This window comes from Phaethon aethereus (assembly GCF_964289735.1).
Source record: "Phaethon aethereus genome assembly, chromosome: 2".
In the NCBI taxonomy this organism is placed as follows: domain Eukaryota; kingdom Metazoa; phylum Chordata; class Aves; order Phaethontiformes; family Phaethontidae; genus Phaethon; species Phaethon aethereus.
In genome coordinates, this window is record NC_138582.1 from 149,928,118 (window position 1) to 149,955,364 (window position 27,247).

At 35.9% G+C, this 27,247-nt stretch overlaps 1 protein-coding gene across 1 annotated transcript in view; it reads left to right on the forward strand.

Annotated features, from left to right (window-relative positions):
- The window catches only part of MALRD1 (MAM and LDL receptor class A domain containing 1), a 298,997-nt gene that overhangs the window by 174,191 nt on the left and 97,559 nt on the right, over nt 1-27,247 (forward strand). The window contains exons 30-31 of the mRNA XM_081996518.1: nt 12,708-12,888; nt 24,302-24,430. Of these exons, the coding sequence (XP_081852644.1) occupies nt 12,708-12,888; nt 24,302-24,430 (310 nt within the window). The remainder of the gene's footprint in view (nt 1-12,707; nt 12,889-24,301; nt 24,431-27,247) is intronic.

Sequence of the window (27,247 nt, forward strand, 5' to 3'; positions counted from 1 at the left end):
TTTTACTCACTATGTCAAAGGGAGTTTGGGGTATGATTTACTTCATTCTAAAGTAAGCATCTGTAAGAGGAAAGGTGGCTATTGCTTTCCATATAGCTTCCTGTAGACATGTAACTGTATATAGTAACATTCGATAAACAATATTGGGTACATTCAGGAATGTCATTGGATAAATATTTGAATTTTGGATATTTCAGTAAATATTTTTGGATGCTTACATAGATATTTCATATCTGTGCTGGCAATGCAAACACCAAGAACTCATTAATCTGTTTGCAAACTTTTATCTTCCATATCTCTACCATATTATATATATCTATAACTTTATATACTTGAACATATAAGGTGGTGACCACTGCAGAGAGAAGTAGGGAAAGAGAGGGAATCTTACTGAATTGTTTTAATAGAATAAGATCTGTCAGTTATGAGAGCCCTCAATTTGTAGAAAATATATTTCATAACTACAGATTAAAAATTTAAATCAGATGTCTGCTTTCTTGGCATTCTCTAAGGAATAAACAGTTGTATCCATCAGATATTACGGAGACAGGACTTGAACATTCCTCTTGAAGATGTCTCTTTGCTCAGGACCAATTCAGTGAAGCTTAAAAATATTTAATCAAGCTTTGACTACATAAAGAGCTTACTATTTTTCTCAGCCTTAGTGTTTTGATTCCCCTGAGCCTGTCCAGTTCATCTAATATCCCAGAGGATCTGTTCTATATATCTATAAGCCCAAGCTACAATCCAATTGAAAAGAATATTCTAACAGAATACAAATATGCTGTAAAAGTAAATGTCACAAAGAAAGAAGTACAGTTATATCCCAGTGAACATCCCACTACATCAAAGTAGCAATGACACCTGACTGACAGTAATCACTCACACATCTGAAAAACCATAAGATACTCTTTGGCGATGAGTAGGGAATATTCATGTCAATCCTTGTTCTGCAGACTTGTCACTTTGAAGAAGTGACAGATGAAAAAATTCAATAAAACCTTGAGTTTCAATGTTATTGTACAAGAATTAAGAATTACTATTGCTAGTCTTAAGAATTATTGCTAGTCTTACAATTTTATTGTAGTGCCCTAATAGAATCTTTACTTTTTTAAAAAAAGTATGTTTTTTCCCCTTTTTTCCAAACTTTTTATTTTTGTCTCAGCAGAAACCCTGTAGAGATATGGTTTCCCACTCCTTACATTCAGTTTTATAAATAGAATCAAGGTGGTATTAGAGATTAATTGCTAAACTGAAATATTGATTAAAACAAACAAAATCTCTGAAAGATTCCTTATGTTTTGTTCAGCTGAACTGGCTTTACGTTGGGGCCTTTATTTTTCAAGGCAGCTGTAATGATAATGCTTTAATTCTTCATCAACAAATCTTGACATTTTGAAGACCTGAGTGGACTTCCACACAGACTGATTCCATGATTCCTGCCTCGTGGAACTGATTTTGTAAACACTGGGACACTGTGAATAGGAAAATGCTTCTGACGTTAGCCACTAAGAAGAAAAGAAAAGTTAGCCCCACGAGCACACTTCTGCCTGCCCACTGTGCCACTCAAACAGTACTTTGATCTACGTGGTTGACTAGAGTAAGGTACTCCACTTCCAAGCAGACCTTTGCCCAGGTGTGGACCACACACAGTGTTTGTTATATAGTGGCAAATTGTTCCAAGATAAGATGTGTCAATGAATAAGTGAAGTTTGGCCCCACTGCCTGAAAAGTTGGAAATTATAGTTCAATTAAATATTGAATAAGTATTCGAACTGGTAGATAGTTATCTGAGTCAAGCAATTTATCAATCTTTCCATTTAGTTTGTATTAAACACTGATTCAGCATGAGAACATCTAGACCAGATTAATTTGTTTCTTTTTTAGGAGATAGAGAGGTATTTTCTTTCTGTTTAGTGGCCACAGAGAAAGCTGACAAAGTCACTTTTTGGATACAGCTCAGCAATACTTTCTGTCCTAGTTGAAAGTTTTAGTCAACATTCGGTAAGGGCAATGAAAGTGCCAAACAACTCTGCACCATCTGACTTATTTCAGACAACGTCCATAAATAGATGGGCACAGACATACCTAGAAAGAAAGGTGCTTCACCATCCTCCTAAAAGACATTGTGGACAAATACATATTGGCAGTATCTGATGTAATCTGTGGTCCCGAGATGTGACTTTTGTCCATGTCCCAGTTTCACCATGGCTGGTTGCATGCATAGAATTTCCAAGGCACTCAGGGAACTGTGCCTAGCCAGCTCCCTTGCTGGTGGGTGCTCTGAGGTCAGGATGCAGCATGGATGTCACCACTGGTTGTAGATTTGTTAGGAGCATGCACCTCCTAATTGGACAAATTTGTATTCATTTTCTCATTCCATAATCCAACTGATAAAGGAGAATATTAATGGGGGAAAGATGTGTAGAAGATGAGTTAGAGTTTAAGCTGCTTAATAAAAAGCTGAAATTTGATATGTGATTTTTGCCTCACATCTTCAAATATGGTATTCAGAGTATCCTCTGTAGGAGAAAAAAATGACAGATTTGAGATTCTCTCATTTCTGCATATGTCTTTTTATGATCTTGATTCATAAGCTCTTTTGTTGCATCTCTTACTGTAGATGATCTGCATTTGTTTAGGCAGTCAGTATAAGTAAAGGTTTGACTTTTATTTTATAATCCAAGGAATCTAACATTGCATAATGTTTAGCACACTGTCCTTATGTTTGGCACTATGGAGGGTTGCAACAGTTTTCCAGCGTCTTTCTAGAGTTTTTTAGCTGTGACTAATTCTCTTTCAAGCTTTGCTTTTCCAGAGAATTACAGTTGCCTCAACTCTAGGATAGGAACAATCTGAGGAGACCTGTAAAACATGATTGAAACAAAGCTGTGACAAGGTTTAAGAGAAAATGGAGCTAAGCTGCTTGAAATGCTAATGATCTTATACAACAGCTTTGATGCTTATTGTTACTCGCTCTTAGTGGTAGAACTGGAGGAAAAATATGAAATCCAAGCAATCACAATTGTATCCCTTAAGCTACCTAAAACGCAAAATCAAAGGTGGATTATGCTAGGAAATGAAGAAGAAATTTTTGCATTTGAGGAGACAGGAGGGCTGGAAGGGCTAGGAAATGAAAACAGGATGAAGTAGTACAAGGTGCCTAATGAATCCTCTTTTACAAAGAGGAGTTGTTTTATTTCTCTGTTCTAATTGGTAAGGATAACAAACAGAATGAAGACATATTTTAAGAGCCTAAGCACATAAAAGTGTATTTGATGAAAAGAGTATCATGGGAATGTAGAAAGATGAAAACAAGAAACAGAAGAGTTTGCTTGGTTATAAAGGAAAGCTGGCTAAATGAAATATAGTATATTTAATAGCTGTGACAGGATAAATCAAAGTTTTAAGAAGGTGATACTCAGGGTAATTCAAAGAAAATCAATAAATTATTCTTGCCTACCCAGTATAGATTTATTTTCCAAAATAAGAGTTTTAAAAGTATAACTTCATTTTTGCTAATGGGCAACTTAATTGTCATTCCTTGAAAAGCCTACCTGCCTGAAACAAAATCCTGTCTCCAGATCAATTAACAGTCACTTTTTATCAAAGTGTTTTTGAAACTGGCTTTTCTCAACTCAGCACTTACAGCAATTAAGAACCAAGAGTCTACCATTTAGTTCCTAGAAATATTGCACGTCCTGGCACTCATGATAGGGTGAGCTGTTAATGCCTTCTGATGCTCTAAAGGAATTCACTATGAAATTCCAGAATTCCCAAACTGGTGCATTTTAAAAAAGGAATTTCATCAGTGGTATAAGTTTCTTTCTCAAGTCTGTTCACTAGAACGTATGTTCCTTACTGAAATGCATATTTCTTTATTACAGTGATGTTAATTTTGGAAATTAAAATTGGAGAAACAATATTTCAGAGAGTGAAAATCATCTTACTGCTTTGCAAAAAGGAGGAAATGAAAGGGATGAATGGGCTTTGTCATTAACTTACTATGAAAACCTGCTGAGACTAATACATGCAGACTGTCTAATAAAAGGCTTGAAGGCTGAAATATCAGTGTATCATCTTGCTGTTTTCCTTCTTTCTATAATGCACTGTGAAAATGCAATTATGTGATTTTGTAAGTTATCCTTAAAAGTGAAGCCAATTTTTCATGCATGCTAATGTACTTACGCAGTATACATTTTGCCTGGATCAAGTAGTTTCTTAAAGGTACCATTTGATTATCTTGATATGTCTTTTTCAAGTGTTTTTATAGAAGGCAGTGACATACTAAATGGCACTTCTGGTACCTGTCAAAATAGAACTCTGAAAAATTAGAGAGAAACTTATTTTTAATGTATTCCCTTCAGTGCTGAGAAGCGTGAATCTTCATTCAAGTCACTGGAACTTGAATAAGCTCATCACTTTCAGCAATGTATCCCTAAAGTAAAACTGATCCTGTTGCATTACTCATCACTAACATTCTCCTATCTTTTGGGACCGTTACTCTGTATATTGTTACAGTTCTGTTACCTGCCTTCTGTTGTTGTTGTTTTCTTCGTCTTTTTTTTACTACCTCTATTTGCTGAATATTTCAAAATCCCATAGCATACATCTCTCAACATCCCTTAGCTTAGTGATTGAAAGCGTAAATTTTGAGTTTAAAATCTCTCCCTACATTGAAATGGTTTCTATTTGTCTCTCTCAGAGCTATTCTAGGTGCGCTTAATAATTTTGGAATTATAAATTTAATGCAGAGCTTCATCATTCTGATAATTAGCAGTAATTTTCAAACTGTAATGGTAATCTTAACCACAGGTCTCTGTGGCTTATTTAATAGGAGAGACAAATTTTCAAAGCAGTATTAGGGCAGAGTAGTAGATAACTACTGCTGCACCCAGGTTTTCCTACACAATTAACAACATCATGGGTTTTTTCTTTTCTTTTTTCCTTTTTTCTTCTTTTCTCACTTCTCTCTTCTTTCCTTTTTTCTTCTTTTCTCTCTTCTTTTTCCTTTTTTCTTCTTTTCTCTCTTCTCTCTTTTCTTCATGGTGACATGAAGAAAAATGAGAGCAGACAATAAGGTCATGAAGATGTGAGTTATGAATGAGCATGTGTGTCCTCTGGCACACTGTCAATCACCAGGCTGATAACAATTCAATACAAACAGTTCGGTGGCACTTTATAACAGCACTAATTACAATAACTCAACTCAGCTTTGACAGGCTACTTTATTTTAGAGAAAGACACATACTCTGTATGGTAAGTGTAAGGTTTGTAAGCGTATGCAAACAAACCAAATAAAACATTCTATACTATGTATTAGTGGTTTGCATAACACATAACCTGTTTTAAAAATTCTGGATGGTAACAGCTTGCCAGGAAGATACTGTTTTCAAAGGAACCTGAAAGGAGAGGAGAAAAGCTTTTTCCTAACAGTTTAAAAAAGTATGTAAAAAGAGTTTGACTTCTCTCAAAAGTCTGAAGGGTTCTGCAGAAAGAGAAGCCTTTTGGTACAGCAAATCTTGAAAGTCTTTTTATGGTATTAATAAAAAACAGTTAATGTTTTTTGATGAATCATTTGAAAATATTCTGTCTCTGATTAAAAAGCCCGCAAGTATATTTGGTTTGAAGAGTCCAGGAATATTTAGCAAATATTTTTATTGCCTCCATCCATTTGGTAAGCTCAGCTTCATTTCCTGTGGCTCTGCTGAAATAAATATCAGATGCAAATGAACCAAGGAAATATTTTAAACCCAGCTCAGAACATGAATAGGAGGAGAGGTGCAAATCAAGAACAAAATCTGGATTTCATTGCTGTTTCACTGCAGACGTAACAAGGCAGATTGTCTCATAGCGGAACCCTTACAATTACATCTGGAATACTTACTGTATTCTTCTGACAGAGAATGTATTCATAAGTCTCTTTGCAATATCTTGTAATGGAAAATTACATACTCTCTTGCATGCTTTGGATTCAGTTCCTAATATTGTTCTGACTGTGTTAGAAATGTAGCCTTGAGAATAATGGTGGTCTCTGCTGCATAGGAAAAATATTAAACTCGGCCACAAAATAAAAGGAGTTTTAAGAAAGAAAGAAATCCTTCCCTCTGCTTTATTCTTAGTATCCCCAGGTGAATCAATGAGGATATTGAGCCCAGTAAGATATACTTTCCCCCTGAAGTTCTCAGAAGAGAGGTTATAAACACTTTAGATCGTTCTTCAGATGAAGATGAGCATGAAGAAGATTCTGAATTGCAATGTAATGAAATCATTAAGAAATAATTCCCCTCAGACTACCAGAAGGTAGACAAAAATCCTCTGAATATGAATAGGAATTTTCCAATATGGCTAGGCATATAGACGTAGAGATCTAAACAGGTTATGGTCTTTCTTAGAAGTAATTTTGCCATTTTCCAAGAGTCTTTATGACTCAGTATGATGGGATGGTGGAAGACCATGACTCACTGCTACAAGTAATGGAAAAACATGCCTTCTACTGTTAAGTTTTCTTTAACAATGGCTCATCACCTCAACTTGACCTTTGACTATGTTCAACCCATAGAGGGCAGTGACATGCAATTAATAATAACTTTGCAGAGTCTTAAATGAAAACACTCCACTCTCACATCTGTTTTCAGTTGTCTTAGTGTGTGTTTTTGGGAAGAAATGAAATTTTGTTAGCTGATCTGTCAATAACATTGGACTTCCAGATTTTCTCAGGTTGAGTTTAGGGGATTATAAAGTACAAAATTACAAAGTAGGTTGTAAAAATTATGTTCTGAGGAACTTCCCAGAGTTCCTCCACGGAGGAACTGCCCAGCAGTAGTCTGCTCTAATAAAGAGTGGACCACATGCCGTGAAGAAATAAGCCCAAAGTACAAATACACATGATAAACTAGCAGGTGTTCTTCTATTGTAGCCCATGGTACACTTGTCCTTACAGGTGTGACCCAAACCTTATTGGTATGACCCAAACCTTATGGGTATGACCAACAAATAATCCTTTTCAACTGTTTTTGTCTGCAACAAGATCAGGTGATCGTTAAGACTGTTGAGACTGCTGGGTCCCTCCCTTCTCACTGTTCTGGGATGGAACAAATAATCTTATTGCAATCTGGTCCTATGAAGATGGCACTATCGATAAATCAGACTAAATTTCTCTCTACAAGTAGAGACATATGTTACCAGGTTAGCTTGTTTGATACCAAAATAACTTTTTGTCTGTCAGGAGGTATAACTGGGCAACACGGCTTTCATTTTTGATCCATGGAAACATTTGGACTATGCTGGTTGCTGTGATTGTGTTTGCATAGAACCTTCTGCATCTCTTTTCCTTCTAGGAAGTTTGTGTGGTTCCCTATGTATTTGCATAAGGAAAACATCTGAGATCCCAAGAACAAGAATTATTATAATACTTGGAGTTTTTGTTGATACCTTAGTGCTGTACTAAAATACTCATTATTTAAGTGTTAATTAAGTATTAGGTATTGTAATTGAAATACTGATACGTATATACACATATAAAGACGGACTTTTGAAAGGGCACACCAATTCACAGGATTTTCAAAGATGATAGGGAATGTTATTAGTCATGGCTGAGAGTCATAAAAGTGCATCCACATCTTAACTGTTGGCAAGATTTCTTTTTAGTCTTCACTTGCAAAGGAAGGAGAAATATTTACAAAGTCCTTTTCCCAGAAGAGTGGTGGGGCTCAGAAGGGAACATCAATTTGTACATTTGAATATTTAATAACTGGGCAATGAATTCCTGTATCATGAGTGAGACCAGAAAGGAAAGAGCTTTGTGATAATGAATAAAAGATAAAGCTGGGACTGTAGTGTAAAAGACACTTAAAAGTATAAAAGACACTTAAAATAGTTTATTTTGGTAATACAGGCAGAATTCATCTAGAGAATGTAAAATTAGTTTATAAAGAGGAAAAATAATCAAAAGAATCAGCTGTGTAGATCATAAAACAAGAGCTGGATGAAGGCTTTATCAGTCCTCAACTCATGAGGGGATGAGAACTTCTGAATTTTAACTTATTATGTTCTTAGAGATGTTACACAGAAAGCGTTTACAAAATATGAACATAAACTGCATAAGAATTTAGAAGGATTTTAGCAGTGATAAAATTACAAGCTTGAGTGGCAGGTAGGTTGTGGGGCTGTTCACAAAAGTTGTAAAAGGAAACATAAGAAAGAAAGATTGAGTTATTTTAGGCACGTTTCCCATCAGCTGAGGGAGACAACCACAGAAAGATATTGAAGATAACAGTATGAGATTTTAGTCTGAACAGAAAAAAATCTGGTGGTTGTCGTGTTAGCAGTGATGTGTTATTATTAGCATTTTGCTGTCAAATGAGATATCTTGCTAAAAAATAGACTTTGACCAAGTTTTTAGGGCAAACATATTTTGCTTGTGCATTCTGTGTGAGGGAGATCCGAGACCCTCTCTTCTCTCCTCTTTCAAAGACTTGCATATATGTAGTAGACAAAAATTATAATCAAGTCTCATCATTCAGAACTGCAATTTAGTCCTTTGTTTGGAAAGATAAGAGGTTTTCCTTTCACGTACACTGGTTTCTGGATGGTATTTTTTCATGTTACTTTGGAATATCCTCTTTGGCTGAGGATGGTAGGCTAGTGGTTTAAGTGATGCAAGAATCTTATCTATCAGTCTGCTTAGCCAGACTAGAAACGCAGGCAATAAGAGGATGGGAAACTCGATGGTGACATAGTTTTGGGAATGTAAGGTAGAGTGTGGGGTGAACAAATCTGAACTGGAAGGAAGGCCTAGGCAAATGTAATGAGACATAAGGAAGATAATAATGTGGCTTTGATACAAAAGTGTTGGTCTGAGGTAACAGAGACTTGGATTACATGCAGACAAGTGTAGCAAAGAAAGAAATGTGGAGCCTAGGGTACAATGCTTTCAGTGCAGAAGAGGGCTTAAACCTAAGATGTGGATGAGTGCAGCAAGGCAGATCACAGCTTCCTTTTTGGTGAAGGACCACATGTTGCTAGACTCCCACAGGTTAATTGGAAAATAGGTTTTCCACCCTGACCAACAGCCAACGTGACCACCCCACACACACAGGCAGCACTGGTGCTATCTGCCAAAGCCACAGGTCTTAACTATCTTTATGTTGGAGCATATAGTTAGACTGGGCCTTTTGCCACCTAGACACTAGACACTATCTAGCATCTATTTGCAATATAAATAGTATCTGTTTACAATCTAGACACTCAGTATGAGTATGTGTGAGTAGAAGAACAGTCTCATAAAAACAGAAAGGTGACACTGTGACCTCCAGCCTCCTCTACGCTGAGACACATTTCTTCTGATTGTCATATATCTCTTTTACATGTCTCTCTTTTACATTAATACATGTATATGGGAGTGAAAAAGATCAAAGGATTTCTGGGTGCAATGTGCAGGTCAAAACACAGACTGATTTTTTTCCCCCCTCAGGCCATATTTGTGTTTGTTTTAAAAGCAAACACATTCCAAAGATATGAAAGAAATGCCAAAGCACCAGACAGATTAAATGGCTGGAGAATGCAGAAAACAAAACAATAATTCATGAAATGGAATCTGCAAAGCTTACAAACGATGATCCTCTCATGCCAAGTATGTATCCAGAAGAAGTGTATAGCTTATACTCCTTAGCCAAGCCAACTCCACTGTCTGGGCCTGGGGAGAGGAGGAGAGCCAAGCTCCCTGCTTGTCTTTCCCTTTCCCACCTCTTCCTTGACTATTTCGTGCAGACAATGTGCAGGACTTGTGTTTTTGAAGGGACTTTTCACTCTGGGTTAGAACAGCCTTCATGCAGTTATGCAGGGCATGAGCTTGATTTTCATTTTGTTATGTAGAGCTGTAGCTGAGCAAGCGAAAAATCAGCCTCTCATGCTTTATGAAGTACTGCTGTTGTACAGGAGCTGCTACTGTTGAACCCAGGCAGGAAAAGAAATGTGTCTCTCTTCTGCATTTTATTTGTGTACCATATTCAAGAATTTGTGAAGCGCAAGGAGACTACCATTTCGGTTGTAATGTTTCTATCTTTTAAAAAATTCTTTCTAGGAAAAAGTTTTTTAAGCATTTCAATGTCTCGCTGTGGGACGAAAACACCACAATTCCTTTAACTGCATAAAACGCTTGATACTTTGTGGTTATGACACCAGATAAAAATTGATTGCTGCAACATTTTATGTGGATATTTCTAAATAAATATGTGATCAGTGTTACTTGTTACTGCCAGCATCCTTTAGTCAAAAATCAGCATGATAAATGTAACATAAGTCTGAAGAGAATGTAATGTAATAAAATATGATGTGAAATCAATCAAAATCAGACTAACAGCAGAAGTGGGGTTTGTATTCTGGTTAACTGTGTTACATTTAACATTTCCAGATTTTATATAAATATTTATCTCTGTATATTTTAAGAAGTTCCACTGACTTCCATACATCCTAACATAAATGCATGTAATTCTTTTATCGATTTGGGGCTTAATTTTGGGATAGATACAAAGTTTTGTAATTTTCTATCTTGCTTAAATGCACAAAAGTAAGGAATTCCCTTATCATTTAGTATTATTATTATCCACTTCATTTTAAGTCTTATAACCACTAACACACAGCACTGAACTATGTTTGTAAAATTAATCAGTGATTTCTTATAAATTATTTTCCCATTCCAAAGAGCTTTCAAGGGCAGACAGAAGAGGTTCCAGAGACAACAAATGGATTAAATATTAAAAAGTGCTTCTCTTCTAAGTTTTGTTTTGTATTGCACGTTGGAGACCTTAAAGCCAGTTGTAACTCAACATAATCATCCATTTTATTCATGCCATGGATAGATAGAAGATGTTTCCAGACTAAACAAATTACCCCAATAATACGTTATACTCTTTTGGAGGTTATAGAGTCCTCTGTGCTGTTTTTCCAGGTTGAAATTTAAGTGGAATTTCTAGAAAGTGTATCACATTTGTTCTGATGCCAGTTCCCTTTAATTGTATTGATGAGAGGCCTGGAAGGGGCTTGGTCTACCCTATAAATGAATGTATCTTTGATGTGATGGCACATAGAGTCAGGAGTCTCACTGGGAGAAATACATTGAGAAAATCATAACCAGTTGTCATCGACTGTGGAATTGGTGCTGCAAAGCACCAGCGAGGTCCTGTGATATTATTTCCTCTTTAATGGAGTGTGTCATTGGCTTTAAACCAATAAGACATAACTGAATATGCATTGTCTAAACTTGCCTTGGTAGGTGCTTGTGTGCTCAGTCATCGTGACTTATAGGGCTGCTATCACCACTGCTCCAACACCATTAGAAGTGTACAGCAATAGAGTTGTTCAGCTGAATATCTATTACTTTACATGCAGTTACAGAGACCCTTCCCCATGTTTTCTTTCCTATTTAGCAATTTAAAGTAAAGTTGGCATTGTTTTCAACTGCTTTACAGTTGATGATTTTCCAGAACACCATCATCAAGCCACACTTCAGTATCTCTATGTTTTTGTAGATCTGAGGACCTCCTTCTAAAAGATATCAACAATTCTGTGAATCCCCTGATTCAGAAACAACTAATATAATATTTTTGTGCATGGTTGTCTGCACTTTCCTATTCAGAATACAATATCTAAAGCACCAAGCTTCGTTTTCTCATCATAAATATGCATAAGACAATCTTATTAACATAAATCTGATCTAACAGGTTCACCATGTATAAAGAAATGTAATTAATTTGATTCTCTGCCTATTTTTACTGTTGCCTCTATTTTCCTTAGATTTTGTTGATTCATACACTTCTTTCTTAGAACCTTTGTTGTGCATCACATTTAGCTGTTTTATTCATTGCACAGTGTTTTTATTAACCCTAGCTGGACTACTAATGGGTTTTCATGAGAAAAGACCAGCAAAAAAATTCTCATTTACAGTTTGAATGATTAGTCACACAGTCATAAAGAAATATAAATTGGGGCATATACAAAACTTTTGCAAATATTTACTTTCGGTGCCATCATATATATGTATCATCTATTCACAGCAATTGAAACTGGTGCATCTGCATTCTTATAATACTATTATAAAATGAAGCATGTTGTTTGCTGCTGATTTGCCACTTAGGTGATATGATTGGACGTTTAAAGAAAAGCTTTAAAATATGTTAGCATATTTGAAAGCCAGAATGCTCTTGTTTACCTTCAAACAAACTATACCAAACATATGATTATCTCATATTTGTTAATTTTTTCACCCATGTACTACAGTTGTCACAAGTTTTTAAAGATTTTACCTATCCAATACCCTAATTTTAAAATGATAAACTAACCTTGCATCCAATAATATATTCTAAACACAAAGAATGAATGTCAGTATTACAAAGCTAAATACAAGTCCAGCAAAATGGGCTATTTTGGTGTTCAGTCATACACATAGAAATTACTCTGTACCGACTCATACACAGAAATTATTCTGTACTGAAACTCCACCTACTACCAATGTTTATGTGATTTGTATGGTGATCATCTCATTTCACTACTTTTCCTATTATCCTAGCAAAGCATACATTTACCATTCCTTCACAAAACTAAAGGAGAGTCTTCCAGTCGTCTTGTTTTTTGGTTTGTTTTTCTAAAACTGGTATTTAATAATCCATATTTACATGTATCTTACACATATTTTATTCAAACTTCAGACTGACGATGGGATTGAGAAAATATGGAGTGAATCAGGAAATCATGGTGATGAATGGAACAAAGTTGAGTTACACTTGGGGAAACTGAGGAATTTTGAAGTTATCTTTGAAGGCATTCGTACCAGAGACCTAGGAGGAGGAGCAGCAATAGATGATATAGAGTTCAACAACTGCACCACAAGTAAGTTCAAGAGGGAATTTGTTGCAATTTGTTGCCAAGTTGTGCTAAGATGTATTAATTCATATAGTGGGGTCTAGTTAAACCACATTTCTGGGATTCTGTACCATTTTGGAGCTAGAACAATTTAGATGCTTGATTTCACAGTGAGATTCATAAAGACATTCAGCAAATAAAAATAGCAAGATTTATTTTTTGAAGGAAGAAGAAAAGTCCCTGGTAGTTTCATAAAGATGGTATCAACTTCTCTTCATATAACATAGAAATATTTCTTCTTATGCTTAAGTCCACGTATTTTATAACAACCTGAAAATAGACATTATATAAACATAACTGGAAATATTCCAGAGTTGTCATTGCAAGGAAGGAAATTGTTTCAATAGGGAGGTGGAAAGCTGTCATATAAAGGACCTTAAATCTCTTAAAATGTTAAGATTGCTGAAATTTACATTGGTTTTAGTCTATGAACCTGCAAATCTGAATGATAATAGTGTTTTGTAGCCAGTCTTGCATTAGAATACCTTTGCAGTGAAACAGTTCAGAAAGTAACTTCGGTTTATTATGATATAGCAACTATTTGTTTTACAGCGCTGCTTCAACAAGAAGCTCTGCTGGGAGAGCAGTTGCACCATATGCTCCAAGTGCTTTCACATACTTACAGCTTCAACATAGTAATATTCCTGTGTATTTTGCAGAAAATTATTGTATATGAATATGGATGATAGAGAGGAGGCTTTTCTCATAGAAGTTTGAAATACACAGTTGAAGCTCAGTGCACAATACAAATAAAAAATTATTGAAGAATGAATTAGAAATGTTGGACACCCAAGATGCTAATCCTTTGTAGAGCTGTCACTTGTATGGTGGATGGTTTTGCACTGTAGTAAGGTTCAACCTTTACATAATCAGCAAACATTCACTTACAGCATCTCCGGTAGCGTATGCTAGGCACAGCAGCGTTTTCATTAAAGTTCAGGTGCATGTATCCTATCAGGAATGGGTTTATACTTATCTCTTTGCTCTTCAGCAGGATAAGAGCCCTGTCATATGTTTGCTTTTTAAGTGTATGTATGTGCATGTGTGCGAGTGTATGCCTGTAAAAAACCAAAACAAAGAAAAAAAACCAAGAAACAACCTGCCCTTCTGCGATTTTCCTGTCTCTGCAATGATATTTGAGCTCAAACCAGTGTCAAGAGGGGATCATTGTATTGTCTTTAGTGCCTTTCACATCAGCTCTGTGTATGACTTTTTTGTCTTCTACTACACAAGCTGAGATCTACTTTCTTAATTTTCTCAAGACTTTTGGTATGCTGACCTTCCTGTTGGCATGATGACATGAAGGAGCCTGGTCTGACCATTTTCATTTTTGTTGTTATTGATTCTTTACCTTTGTAGAACAAATAAATAAAATACATTCTGCCAGATTCTCAAAAATAACATTTCCCGTCTGACCCAAGCCTGGGGCATTCAGGATAGAGAAAGCGTGTCATGTCTAAATTGGTTTTTTGCTGCACAGCATTTACAGTTTTATTGTGCCTGTTGTAAAAAAACCTAAAAGACAGCAAACGCAGTCTTAGTGTGGCCAAACTCAAGGAGAAGAGTAGCATACAAACCAGAAGGGGTCAGAGGTTTCTTCTCAACAAAATGACTTGATTTACAACACTTATTCATATACTGCGTTTGTAGCTGTAGAATTGCTGAGCTAGACACATGGCCAGGGTTTTCCAGGGGAACTGAAGGCCACATCTGTATTTTCCACTGAGACTTACTAGGTTAAACTAAAATCTTATATAATATTATGGATATGCTAGCCATGGTAATTACATAAGCAGAGGAATAAACCATGCACAGAAAACCTTGAAGATAATTGAAAATAATTAAAACTTGAATGACAGGTTTGAAATAAACAGAAAGGCATGGAAATGAGAAAGCCTTAAAGTGCATGGGAAAAAAAATTGAATGTTTAGCCGCTCCTCAGCAGATGGTATGTAGTGGTGGGGAAGAATGTTAAAGCAGTTCTGGATCTTTCAGATATTTTGTGATAGCCTCCTCCTCACAGACTGTCCTTTTGGAAGCTGCTGAATGGTATTCCTGGATCATGGTTTACAGTCAACACAGTAAAGTAATTGCCTTTTTACAGAAATAAAGTACTCAAGTGGATAGAGCAAAGAGGGGAGAGGGAGGCAGTCGGTGTGGGGATTTTTGACATGTGCATATTAGAACTGCTTTTATACAGCATGGTAATACTTAATGGTTACAACAGAGTTCAATAAATCCAAAGACTTATTTTATTGTACATGTGTTTCCCTTCAGCTTGCTTTCATACAGTGTGTTGTAGAAAGAAGCTGTACGCATCATAATGGAATCTGCGTGGAGATGGATTAGTTCTGCAGAGTTCTTTGCTCTTCACTTTACATAGCTGTGATTTACACAGCTCATGTTATATGAGCATTTTCAACTGACAAAGGAGAATCTTTTCACTATTTCCTTTTAAAAATGAATTTGTTAAAAGCTTCTGTATCAGTAGAATGCTACAGATAACTTTATTATGATCTGAGCTTCTGGAACCCTATCCTGCAAGGCTCATTTCCACCAGCTCTCACTAATTTCTGTGGAAGTGAGGGTCAAGAAGCAACTGTGGCTTTATTGAAAATATGAGAGGCCTTGGAAATATTGTCAGAGATAGAAAAGAAGAAGGTATAAAAGACTCTTACTGGTTGTGAGAGGGTAAGTTATGTTTTGATAGCAAAAATAATTTAAACTCCAAATGTGGTATGTTTTTATTTTGCAGGTTTAATTGAAAAATCTGAAAAAAAGTGGAGCCACATCCCAGACAAAGAGTGTTTTTAATATAAAATGAATTTATTAAATAATTACATTTAATTTTTTTCACCTTCTTGTACAGTAATTCTTTATACAACTTAGTGACAGACTATTCTATGTGATCTGAATGGAGTTTACAAGTGGTCATCTCTTGTGCTTTTTAATAATTGACTTTGACCATGCTTAAGGTTATGCCTGCAATTTTGCCTTAATAAAAAGGGAAAATACCTATGAGTATTGTACAGAATAATCCCCACTGATAATTTTATTTTTGAGACTTCTGACACCTTTGCCATGATGACACTTTCTAAAAATCCTGTCAGAAATAAGCTGTGCTCTGGCACATGCTCTGGCATGCTTAAACAGCACTTCAAGCATTGATTTGCTTTTCTAGATGATGGCTCACTGTCATATAATAGTGAATCAAAATGCACCTCATCAGACATGCTGTTGCCAGTAGTCTGAATTTTGTACATCTGTAATTTTGAAGAAAAGGAATCTTGTACTCCAGATACAAAACACAGAGCATAAGCATGGATATATATCTTACTCAGCCATGTCATACATACTGATTTGGCATCCCACCAGCTGAAAAACCAACAGTGAAAGATAAATGAAAATAAGTGAAACATAAATCTAAATTCAGTTTAAACAGAAATTTCTAGAATAGTTGATTTATATATTTTTTCATGATCTGCAATTTGGTGTGATAAAAATCCACGAAGAAGAAAGAGTAATTACAGTTCCAGTGATCTCTGTGGGTTGTCTGTTTGGGACCAGACTTCACAAGCTTTTCTTCTCATGTTTAAGGTAAATAGGACACACATTCAGTCACACTTGAAGTGGCATTAAAAATATATTTAATTGTTTAAAAGAAAACAAAATCAAAATGCCACAGCACTCTTATTAATAGGAAATTGATTTACCAAATTGAGCTGAATAAAAATTTTTTTTAAAATAAAATAAAGCTTGCTTTGCCACGTGGTAAACTTTTTCCTTCTCTTTCTTCTCATGTATTTGTATTCCTCCCCACCTGCTGTTTATGGCAAAGACCATAGGTGAAGGTACTGCAATCCTCTGAAAAACTTTGCTTCCATGCTCCCATAAACAAGAGGCTTTGAAAGTCTCAGCAGAGAAATCCTTTCTCATCAGAATTCTATCCTGGCTTCAGGATCAGAGAGAAAATAACTAAAACATCCCAGTGTTTGGGTGCGTAGGCCAACTTTTTTATTTTTAGAATAAGACTGTTTTCTTTGAGTCTTCAGCTATGTATCATGCAAAGCTTTACATTTAGTGGAGAATGTAGTTCCTTCTGCTCAGACACTTGAGAAAAGTTCAAACTCTTAGAACAGAAATATTCAATACAAACCTGGCCCTGAAGTGTGAGGGAAGGGAATTCAGGGAGAGAAAGCTGACGGAGCTGCTTTAGTCACTCAAGATATACATTTGTCTTCAGCCAGAATGTATGTCCAGTTACCTGGTTTGGTTTTTTTCCTTTTTTTTTTTTTTTTAATCTCTGCAATGTATTTTAATGTTTTGTGATGTTTTTCATCTGTTTTTATAAAAAGGTCAGTTCCAGGGTATTCTGACATGGTACACTGGAATTGCATCACCTGGCTAAAACTTCTCAGTAAATGTTCTGAAATTAATGGTAAAATTCTTGTTTGTTACTCTAATGTTTGGATTTTGTCTCTAGAAGGAAATTAGTCTTTGATTTCATGGTGAGCTGTCAATTTAAGAATTTGCTGATATCCATTGAATCTGCTTCATTGTAGAGGAAGAAAGCTTAATTTGAGAAGTCTAGTAATTTTTGGTAGCTTTAACTTGATTTGTGTTACTGTGGCATATATGTGCTTTATCCTTTTTGAGTGAAAATCTTACCGAACTCAGATCTCATTACACTCCTCAGAGGGTACCGATGATGCACAATTTGGTTCTAGGCGAGAAATAATCTCCCTTCTTGAAATGTGAAAGTCAGCCACAGCTGCCTTCCACGGGCCATCTCGAATGCCCTCGTACAAAGGACTCTGTGGGGAGGGCATCGTCCCCAGGAGCAATGCAGAGAAAATACTGGTGCCCTCAACCCCACTTGCCAGGACTGCCGCAGGTACACTTGGGGAAGACTTGATTCCTGCACAAGTCATGTTATGCACAAGGCGATTGCTTAAATGACATTGCATATTAAGACTTTCTAGAAATGTATGAAAAAATATAAATTCTTTTTTACTGAAGAAGCGAATATTATATAGCCTGGCTTCAAGGAATGAGCAATATTGCATTTGACGGTCATCTTTGAAAAGATTAAAAGAAAGAAGAGAAATACGGCATGAGCTTGAAGATCACAGTATTCTCTACTTTTTGTTGCTCAGTACAGCAGTCATATACACATCTGTATACTCCAGGGCTGTTTGAGATTGCGTACAAAATGCATAAGAGCTTAACCAAAAGATTTTTTGGCGGTCTTTCCTTGATTTTGCAACTCTCCGTTTCTCATTAGGAAAACACGTGAGGTCATTTGCCACAGATTTTGAATATCAGAAACAAGTTTTAGCTTTTACCTTACTTTTCATGAGGAGAAGTCGGTGTTTTTTTCAGTTTCTGTTTATCTCATGTGAATCTTCTGGAGACAATTTGCTGACTTCAGAGATACTTTGGTTTGGTAGTAGGTGGCTGCAAAGGCAACTTTTCAGTATAATATCAAAATCTCATCATTTTGACATTCAGTTCACATATTGCTTACTATTCATATCCAGTGGTAGATTCCTTAACTCCATGTATTTTGAATGGGCTGAAAGAGAAGACTGTTCATGGCTAGCAAAATATACAGGGTAGAGATTTGAATTTTATTTTTTTTTAACATCACAATCACTGTCTATAAAGGTGGTGCTAGAAGAATGAACACTGCCCCAGCCTGAGTTCATTGTCCTATGACATTACTGTAGGAGGTAAGCACTCTTCCAAATACGAATAAACTGCATATAACAGTTGATCTTCTGTAACTCATCGTACACCTCCATGCAGTATGAAACCAAAAATGAGTTTCACACCTAATGACAATTCTGCAGAGCCGGGGAGAGCATTCAGCTGAGGAAGTGCCTCCTTGTTGCAGGTAACTGTGATTTGCACCAGTGTGCTGTACTCCATTGGTCTGTGACAACAATCCCTGTGGACCACATTGGGACAAGTCCATGAATACAGTATTCATATGAGATGCTTCTAAGAAATCTGTGTTAAGGGGAGATAGTGCTGTGATTGAATGGTTTCAATTGATTCCACATCACAGTGGAAACTACAGCTTGACAGTAATTTTGTAGAGTAAATATCGCTGAAAAGCTCTAAAAATAATCTTTTCAGCTGAAATTTCTGAGATATAATCTATGTCTACACTGGAATCAGGATGGAGGGGAGACCGAGAGGGGAAAAAGGAACAAGCAGTAGAGATCGCATGTCAAATTGCTTCAGGAGGTATTTTTCTCTGGTTGAACATGTTCATAATTACTGGGAGATATGATTTTATGTAAAAGCATCACTTGGTTTTTCTCCTCTTTTTCCTTTCTTTTACCACTTGCAAGCTCCAAAGTGATAAAGCCTAGAACACCAGACCCTCACTAATTGCTCAGTTCTCAGTGTTTCTCCCTAGTGTCTTCTTTTAGTATTAAGCAAAATATGGCAGCTCCCTGCATGAGGGTACTGTGAGCAGGAGCTCCTTATCCTGCTGATACACCCTACAGTAAGGCCAGTCTTTCAGTCTCAATCAAATATGAAAACTTCTGTCCTTGTCTGGCATGGGTTTTTGTACTCCATGATATCAACACTAGAAGTTGAAGAGAATTATTTTTTCTTATTTTTTGTATTGCTTGAGCTAGAACCAGTTGTACATTTCCAGAACTATGTATGACTTTTTTATTCTTCCAGTTTATTTGGTGGCCTTAGGCACCATAATGCTGCTTGCCTTGAGCATGTTTGAGAAGTCCATTGGCAGACTTTTTTATCTACAGGTGAAATTCTCTCCTAAATAGTCAATATAATTTGTTAGATCTGCTGTTTATGTCAGAGCTAATGCATATCTTTGAATTAAATCTGTCCTTTTAAATGACATTCTGTGAGAAGAATTCCCTATGGGTTTTGAATTACAAAAGAACCTTATTTGAAATTATATGTAGCTTGCATGAGTAGAAACTTTTCATCTACTTTTCCTTGCAAAAGATTGCCAAGGTCATCCATGGACAGAAACATTACTGATGAGTTTGCTAATGGAGTTTTAATGTTCTATAAAAAGTCATTTAGGAAAGGGTACTGAACAATTGGGGTAAGCAAATGAAAAGCTTGATGCAAATTGTTTCATAATTTCTGAGCTTCAGACTACTGAGTACAGTTGAGTTCCGGTTCTAATGAAACCCTCTAGGAGCTTTTATTTCATAGATTTTAATTTAAACAAAGGGTGAAACTTGGAAAGTTACTTGCACTGAGTAATATTTTCAACAAAACATCTTTATATTTTAATCTTTGATTACTCCTATGTTTCAAGTATTACAAAAGCGGGGAGGGACGTGATATAAGTACTCTTAAAGTACAATACAATTTAAACAACAAATAGTAGAGAAGTGAATTTTCAGTTGTAATTTGAAAAATTTTCTGCTCAGAAAGGGCCTTAATTTTTAAAAAAGATAAATAAGGTTGGAAAAGTCTCATTTTCCTTGAATATACATTACATGTTTCATTTCATACTGTTGACATGGTGATGTTGTACTGTTGAGTGAGTACATGCATTCCTGTTGGAGAGAGCAGAGAAGGTGAGACTCTTGGTAAACAGCAGCTCAGTGTATTTGCCTTTGAGTTATGAGTTGCTTTTCAAAACAGCTCAAGGTCTTGCTCACTGCAGCCTTTAGCAACCATAATAACTCAGGATTCATCCTATGCCTTTCACAAGCACATAGCACTCGTCAAACATAATCTCTGAGAACCTATGTAAGTCTTAAGTGTTGTAATGCAACACAGCAAGAGCTTCTCTTCTTTATGGCTGTGTGATTCTTTCATGAAAAATATTTTAAATAAGAGAACATTCATTGTGTCAGCCTAACATGCAATCTGTGAAACTTACTGGTATCTATCATACAAAAAGTACCTATTTTGTTTCAGACAGTCAAGATCTATAGATTATAGAGCTGATATTTGGCCTGTATAGGTCTTTCCGTGATTTTAGATGTAGTGGTTATGACAGGAATATTTTCATCTTACAAAACATTGATAGAAGAAAGCTCTTGTACTCACAGAGTCAGAGTCACTGGCCCAGTGCTGTCCTCTAGTAGCAAACTTAAAAGAAAGAAGACTGTTTTTATGAGTTCTTTCATAGCCAATCTTTCCTGGTAACTAAAACAAAGTGTCTGGGTTAATAGTGCTGTATTTATCAGCTATGATAAATTAATCTTGTCATGTCTATAAATTCTGGGCTAGTCTTCCATAGATAACCTATACTGGAGATGGATATAAATATATAGCTTGTGATGTATCCACAGTAGAGTCATGATTTATTTGTGGTACGCACAATGTGCATCTGTGTCTGCTTGTTTTCTATGTATATACAAACATATGTATTCTTACCTGGGAAGGTCTTTGCTGGTATTCTGCAAATTACATTCTACAGAATAAAATATGTAGAAATGAAAGTGCGTGTATGTAAATGCAAGTTCTATGGCAACCATCATTAACACGCTCCTTTTGTAGGATTTACTGATCCAAAAACCAAGCCAGTTGTACTGGTCTCTTAAAAACTACTTAGAAGATTCTGCATCAATCCAAATTGTACTTAATTGAAAAGTGATATCCTGTGTATGCTTTTTCCTTTTCAAGTACTGCCATTTCATTTGGCGTAGGGATTTACATTACATGTAGTCAGTAGTTACTACTTCATCTAAAATAGGTCCTGTGCTAGTTTCTTGTGGTGTCCTGGTTTTCAGGAAATGCTACAGTTCCAAGGGGAAACCAAGTAAATGAGTACAATAAATCATTAGCATTTTGCTCTTCCGTAATAATTGTTTTAATCCACAAGTATTTACTGTAAGGGAAAAAAGGTGGTTTACAAGGATATGTGCTGTGGCCTGTCGACTTTGATCTAGGAGAAAATCAACAGTTTAATTGCTCCACTGATTCTTGTTAATCTAGTTATTTCTATGCTGATCTAAAGCTCGGCTGTTATCATAAGGTATGAAATTCATTGTGTTTTTGTGCTTTATATTCTATATTATTTTGTTTGGGGGTGGGGTGGGTTTTTTGTTATCTATATTATCTTTTTTGTGGGAAATTTTGGTCTTTGGATTTGCAGCATATCTGTATAGCCTTCAGACCACACAAGTTTACGGACCGAATAATTGTAAGAGAAGAGACTGCTAAGCATAATGAAAACCAAAAGTAACTTGCTCAAGAAATGTGCAAGAGTGTTGAAGCTTCTGTTCTCATTAAAAAAACCAACCAAACACCCCCCCCCCCAATTTTTATAGCTCTATGCTGTTCCTTTATCACTCATACTATGCCTGTAGACCAACGCTCCATATCTGTATGGATATTTTCCATGTTGTAAAATTACATGTAGAACTGAGAAAACAATGGATTGTTCAGTTTAGTGGCTAAACCAAAGATTTGGAAGCAGGTCATGTCAGAAAAGAACATTTATAGCTTTTCATTAAGTGGGAGCTTCTTTCTGATCAACCATTTTCTTAAAATGAAATGCTTTCTTTTGCTTTCGGATACCTGAGCTGTCTTCAAACTTTTCATAGCATATTCAAAAATAAGCTTAGTACTTATCAAAAACATTTCAACTCCCTATAATTCCTCTCATTCCCACTGTGTGACAAATCCACATCTGTGTATTGGATATTTCACAGTTCTCCACCCCTGACATTTTCATACATGGAATTAGCTCATTCTTTTGCTTGCTGTGGCTCACTGATTCATTTTAATGTTTTAGCTTCTCAAAGATAACTTCAGAGTAACAGTCAGCACAATACAACTGACAATTCTATTTTTTTTTCTATTAGAATTTTTGTCCTAATTTGTTTGGAGTGTATTCAACAGTATGTTATTTTTTTTTCCCTTATAGTTTCTTCAGTTGTTAGAAGAAAGGCGAGAAAGAAATTTACCATATTTTCTCATGTTTTTTCTGCTTAGAATAGTTTTTTTGTATGTTTGGATTTTCACGGAATGTTGTGAGTCAGACTATTAGAAAAAAAAAAATTACATGCCATATATAATCAACCATTATCCAACACACTTACTGGTGATCAAAGTACAACTGAGGAACATGATCAGTCAAAAAGCTATCTATTTTTACATGTAGTACCACACAACCAACATATGCAAAGAAATAAGATGTAATGAAGATTTCTCATTTTATCTGAATGCCAGCTTGAAACGTATCTTAAGCTGTTCATCAGGAGACATAGTTTTGTTTTATACTGCAGCTCCCTAGAGGGAGGATTGAATACTGTTCTTGGAAACATCCATCTCCAAATTTATTTCTTCTTTTCTATTTTGCTTCAATGAGAACGTAGTTCCTCAGTTTGTAAAATTCAGTAAGTACCTCTATTTGAGGAGATTAACACCGTGACAATAATAAGCTCCTCTCCTGGAAATATGGGCCTACACAAAGGTAAATATCAAGGTGTTCTGTCCAGACTGTGTTTAATGATGTGTCACAATTTAGTCATGTTTGAAGGAAAAAATGAAACATATTACAATGAATGTAGTCAAAATACATGTCTAATTGCACAACTTGGAGCTCTAGACTGAAAAACAACCTTAGGTTAATAGGAATGCATCTTAAATGTTGCATTGGGGATTATCAGAACAGTTTCAATTACTGCTAATTGAAATTATGCACCCAGTGCACTGAACCAAAAAATAATTTATGTACTTTTCTTTATAGTCTGACAGTTCAGAGATGGCTGAATCTCAGCACTCTTTGGCTTTGGCCCTAGCATTTTATGTGCAAGTTACTAAGGTACTCTCATTTTATGACGCTATTTCCACTCACTTCCAGAGATGATCAAAAATCGTTGTTTGAAAACAGATCCTCATGTTAAATAACATAAGAGGAATTTCTCAGTTTCTCGGCTATTCACACACTCAGAGCAGAAGTTTCTCTAAACTCTTCAAATATTTAAATGTCTTATAAAGGCTTTAAAAGTTTATCCATTATTTAAATGTTGTATTACGCGATTTTTCTCAGTTTAAATTGTTCTTATTTTCCAAATGATGTCCTGTAATTATGAGCAGAATAAAGCCTTTAGCGTGTCTACTTTTCAACAGCTCACAGATCCCTTTTTTATGGAATGTGCACAACAAATACACTGGGGAAACAGTCGTGCTGATGCTGAGCTGAATTTTCTTCCAGGCAAAACATCCTACCCTGGAATCTTTGGGCAGGGCCAATACAGTAGTCTAGACTTGCATAATGCATCATTAAAAGAGAGAGACCAAATAACATCTGTTGGAAACAGTAAATCACTGAAGTAATGGTGTATAATGGCTAAACAAATAAAAAAGAGCATCCTCTGATTTAATTACAATATTGATCTAAATGTCCTGTTGGTTTCAGTTGGAGAGAATCCCAGGGAATGTCCTGCCCTCACTGAGTTTGTGTGTGGGAATGAGAACTGCATAGAGTCTCAGTTCATCTGCGACTATAAACCAGACTGTGAAGACCTATCAGATGAAGCTGACTGCAGTAAGTACCTCTCTGTGTATTAGTGTAATCTCCAGTTAAGATTATAACTTTAAATTCTGTAGCATAGCTACACAGCTACATATTCACACAGCTGCTCAGAAGGTAATTACAAGCAGGTTGCCTGCTCCCCCAACACAGAAGGTCTGACATTTTCAGGTTCTCAGACACATTAGCTGCAAAAAGTATTTGTGTGATTTAGTTGCAAAAGTCTAACTTACTCAAACCGAAGATTAAATATTTAAAAAACAAACAAACAAACAAAAAACAGCTTAAGGACTAAAAACATATTTAAGGAATAAAATCCATAGGTTACAATACAAATTAACTCTGAGAAGAAACGTAAACTCATTTATTAAGTTGAAAGTATGTTGAGCTGTCAATGTTGAATGAAAAAGCTAAGTAAGCAAATGAATGCACAATAACATTTAGACATGATTCTGCTATAAAAAGTGATTTTTTCAAAACAGGCCTGCATTTCATTTCAGATTAATCCTGTCTTTGTGATCTGAGTTGTGTTGCTACTACATGTTCCTTGTTCTTTGTTCTTGCTGCTACTGCAGAGCTATGAAAATACTTTCTTGCTAATACTTTATTAGAGAACAGTTGGACAAAATCCAATCTGTTTACATTTTTGCAGTCCTAGTGAATACTGAGACAAAATTTTTCTGTAGGTGTTTGATAATGCTATTTGAGATGGAAGGACACAGCTCGATTTTGAAAATCTGGATCAAGTTAACAGGCTTTCCAATGCAGACTTGGAATTCAAAAGCAGTAAAATGTGCCTTTGTTCCTGCTCCACGTCTTTGTTTATTTGCAGTCACTATCCAGACCAGACTTCTGGAGTAGGAAGCTTAAGCAGTCCCTATATACAGTTCAGTAATCAGTCTAAGTCTTAATCTTTGAGCTGGAGGGCCAAATTCTGCCATAATGCAGATATGATGAAAAGTAACCTTGGTAGACAGAGAAAGTGAATGCATCACATGCATCAATTCCACGCTCACATTGTATTGGAACGTTTCCAAGTACTCCATTGAAATCAACCAATACTTGGAGATCCCTTGAAAATCAAAGGCATTTTCTCTTGCATAGGGTTGCTAAATGCCCTGACTGGACACGGTTACAAAAATAATGACCCTTTATTGGGTGATGTAAATAATATTGTTTTAGCCAAACAGCAGACTTACAACCTGGAATACATGTGAAGATGTTACTATAGGAAATTTAAGTTGAAATTTCTCCCTCTTTATTGTTTTCATAATTGTAAATAACAGTTCTGAAGTACACTCTGAAGCTGGTGTCTCTATTTCTGGTTTCTACCTCCTGCAGTTCTTTGCATTCCAGTGAATTTTGTGAGTCTGTATTTCTTCTACATAATATTCCTATTTTTTCAGAAGTTAGACAAAGTAAGTGCAGCAAAATCTCTGTAAAGTCACCCTTGTAAGATTTTACAGTTCTAACAGAGACACAGTAAGTCTGAATTGCTGTCCAATATAAACTGCTTTGTAAAGATATTCAGAAAACTATTGAGGCACTTGATTTATTCTGTAAATATTGTTACAGGATCTGGTAGCTTCATTGGGGTGGGGGTGTCCTGTGTTGTCTGGAAGGACTGTGATAGCATCAACTCTCTTTTCTTAGTCAGATAATAGATGGAAACATTTCAGGCCATAAATTATCTTGAATCACAGTAAAACAACACAGTCTTTGCTATACTGCAGAAAAGCTTTTCCAAGGGAAGAAAAAAACCCACAGATAATAACTTTAAATAAATAGAGTGAAGTATCCTTTCATTGTAAGGTGGAAAGGCTGTAGATACATCAAAATGTTTTCATCAGTCTTTAGTCTTGCTGTTGCTGCAGAACTGACAAAATATCAAGTTAACAATAGAGGATAGATACTGTAATCTGGCATACAGAATACCCAGATAAGCCTCAGGTATAATATTTCCCTAACTGCTATATCTTAGTTCCAGCAAATGAGGATGTACATTTCGATAAACACACCTTTTCCCTGAGCGTATATCTTATAGACGGGAATAAACATTAATGGGCACATAATACCTTTTAGATATGGAAACATCATTTTTTAATAAAAGGCAAGAGGAGCTGCTTAATCAGAAAAGACAGCAGAACAGACACAGAGAAAGCCCTTCACAGTCTAACCTGCCCCATCACAAGTGGTTATGGCCACATTTGTCTGCAGTTTTCTCCTTTTCTCTGAGCTCAAGGTCCGAGCTTATTTCACATTCTACTATAGTTTTATATGAGTGTAACTCCAAAGAAGTAAATGGACCATAATCTACTCAGCAGCAATTCCTTTGTGCAGGATTTACAACAGAATCTGGATGAAATGAATTGTATCCTCATAGGCTGGTGGACTTTTTTTTTTAAATAAACTCACGGAAATTACTTACTCTATGCTTCATTCAATCCAGTCAGGCAATCTTGCAAAATTTTCATTCTCTTTCAGTAACCCACTGGAAGTACTGAGGTGAAAAAAGCACACATGAAAGCAGTTTCCATTTTCATGAATTGCAGACAATTATACACCCAGATTTGATTAATAGCAAACCTCAGTGTTGATGAACCAACTAGAAGAGTGCTTGAATTATTGAAATAAAAGCAATTTTTTAGATAAATGGAACAGTCCTCTTCTGAGGACTTCTGAACAGGCTCTGTTTACCCATAAATTAAAAAGTACCTAACAGGTTGTCTTGACTTCAGCTCGGATAAAGTTAATTTTCTTCCTAGTAGCTGCTGTAGTGCTGTGATTTGGATTTGGTATGAGAATAATGTTGGTAACACAGGGATGTTTTAG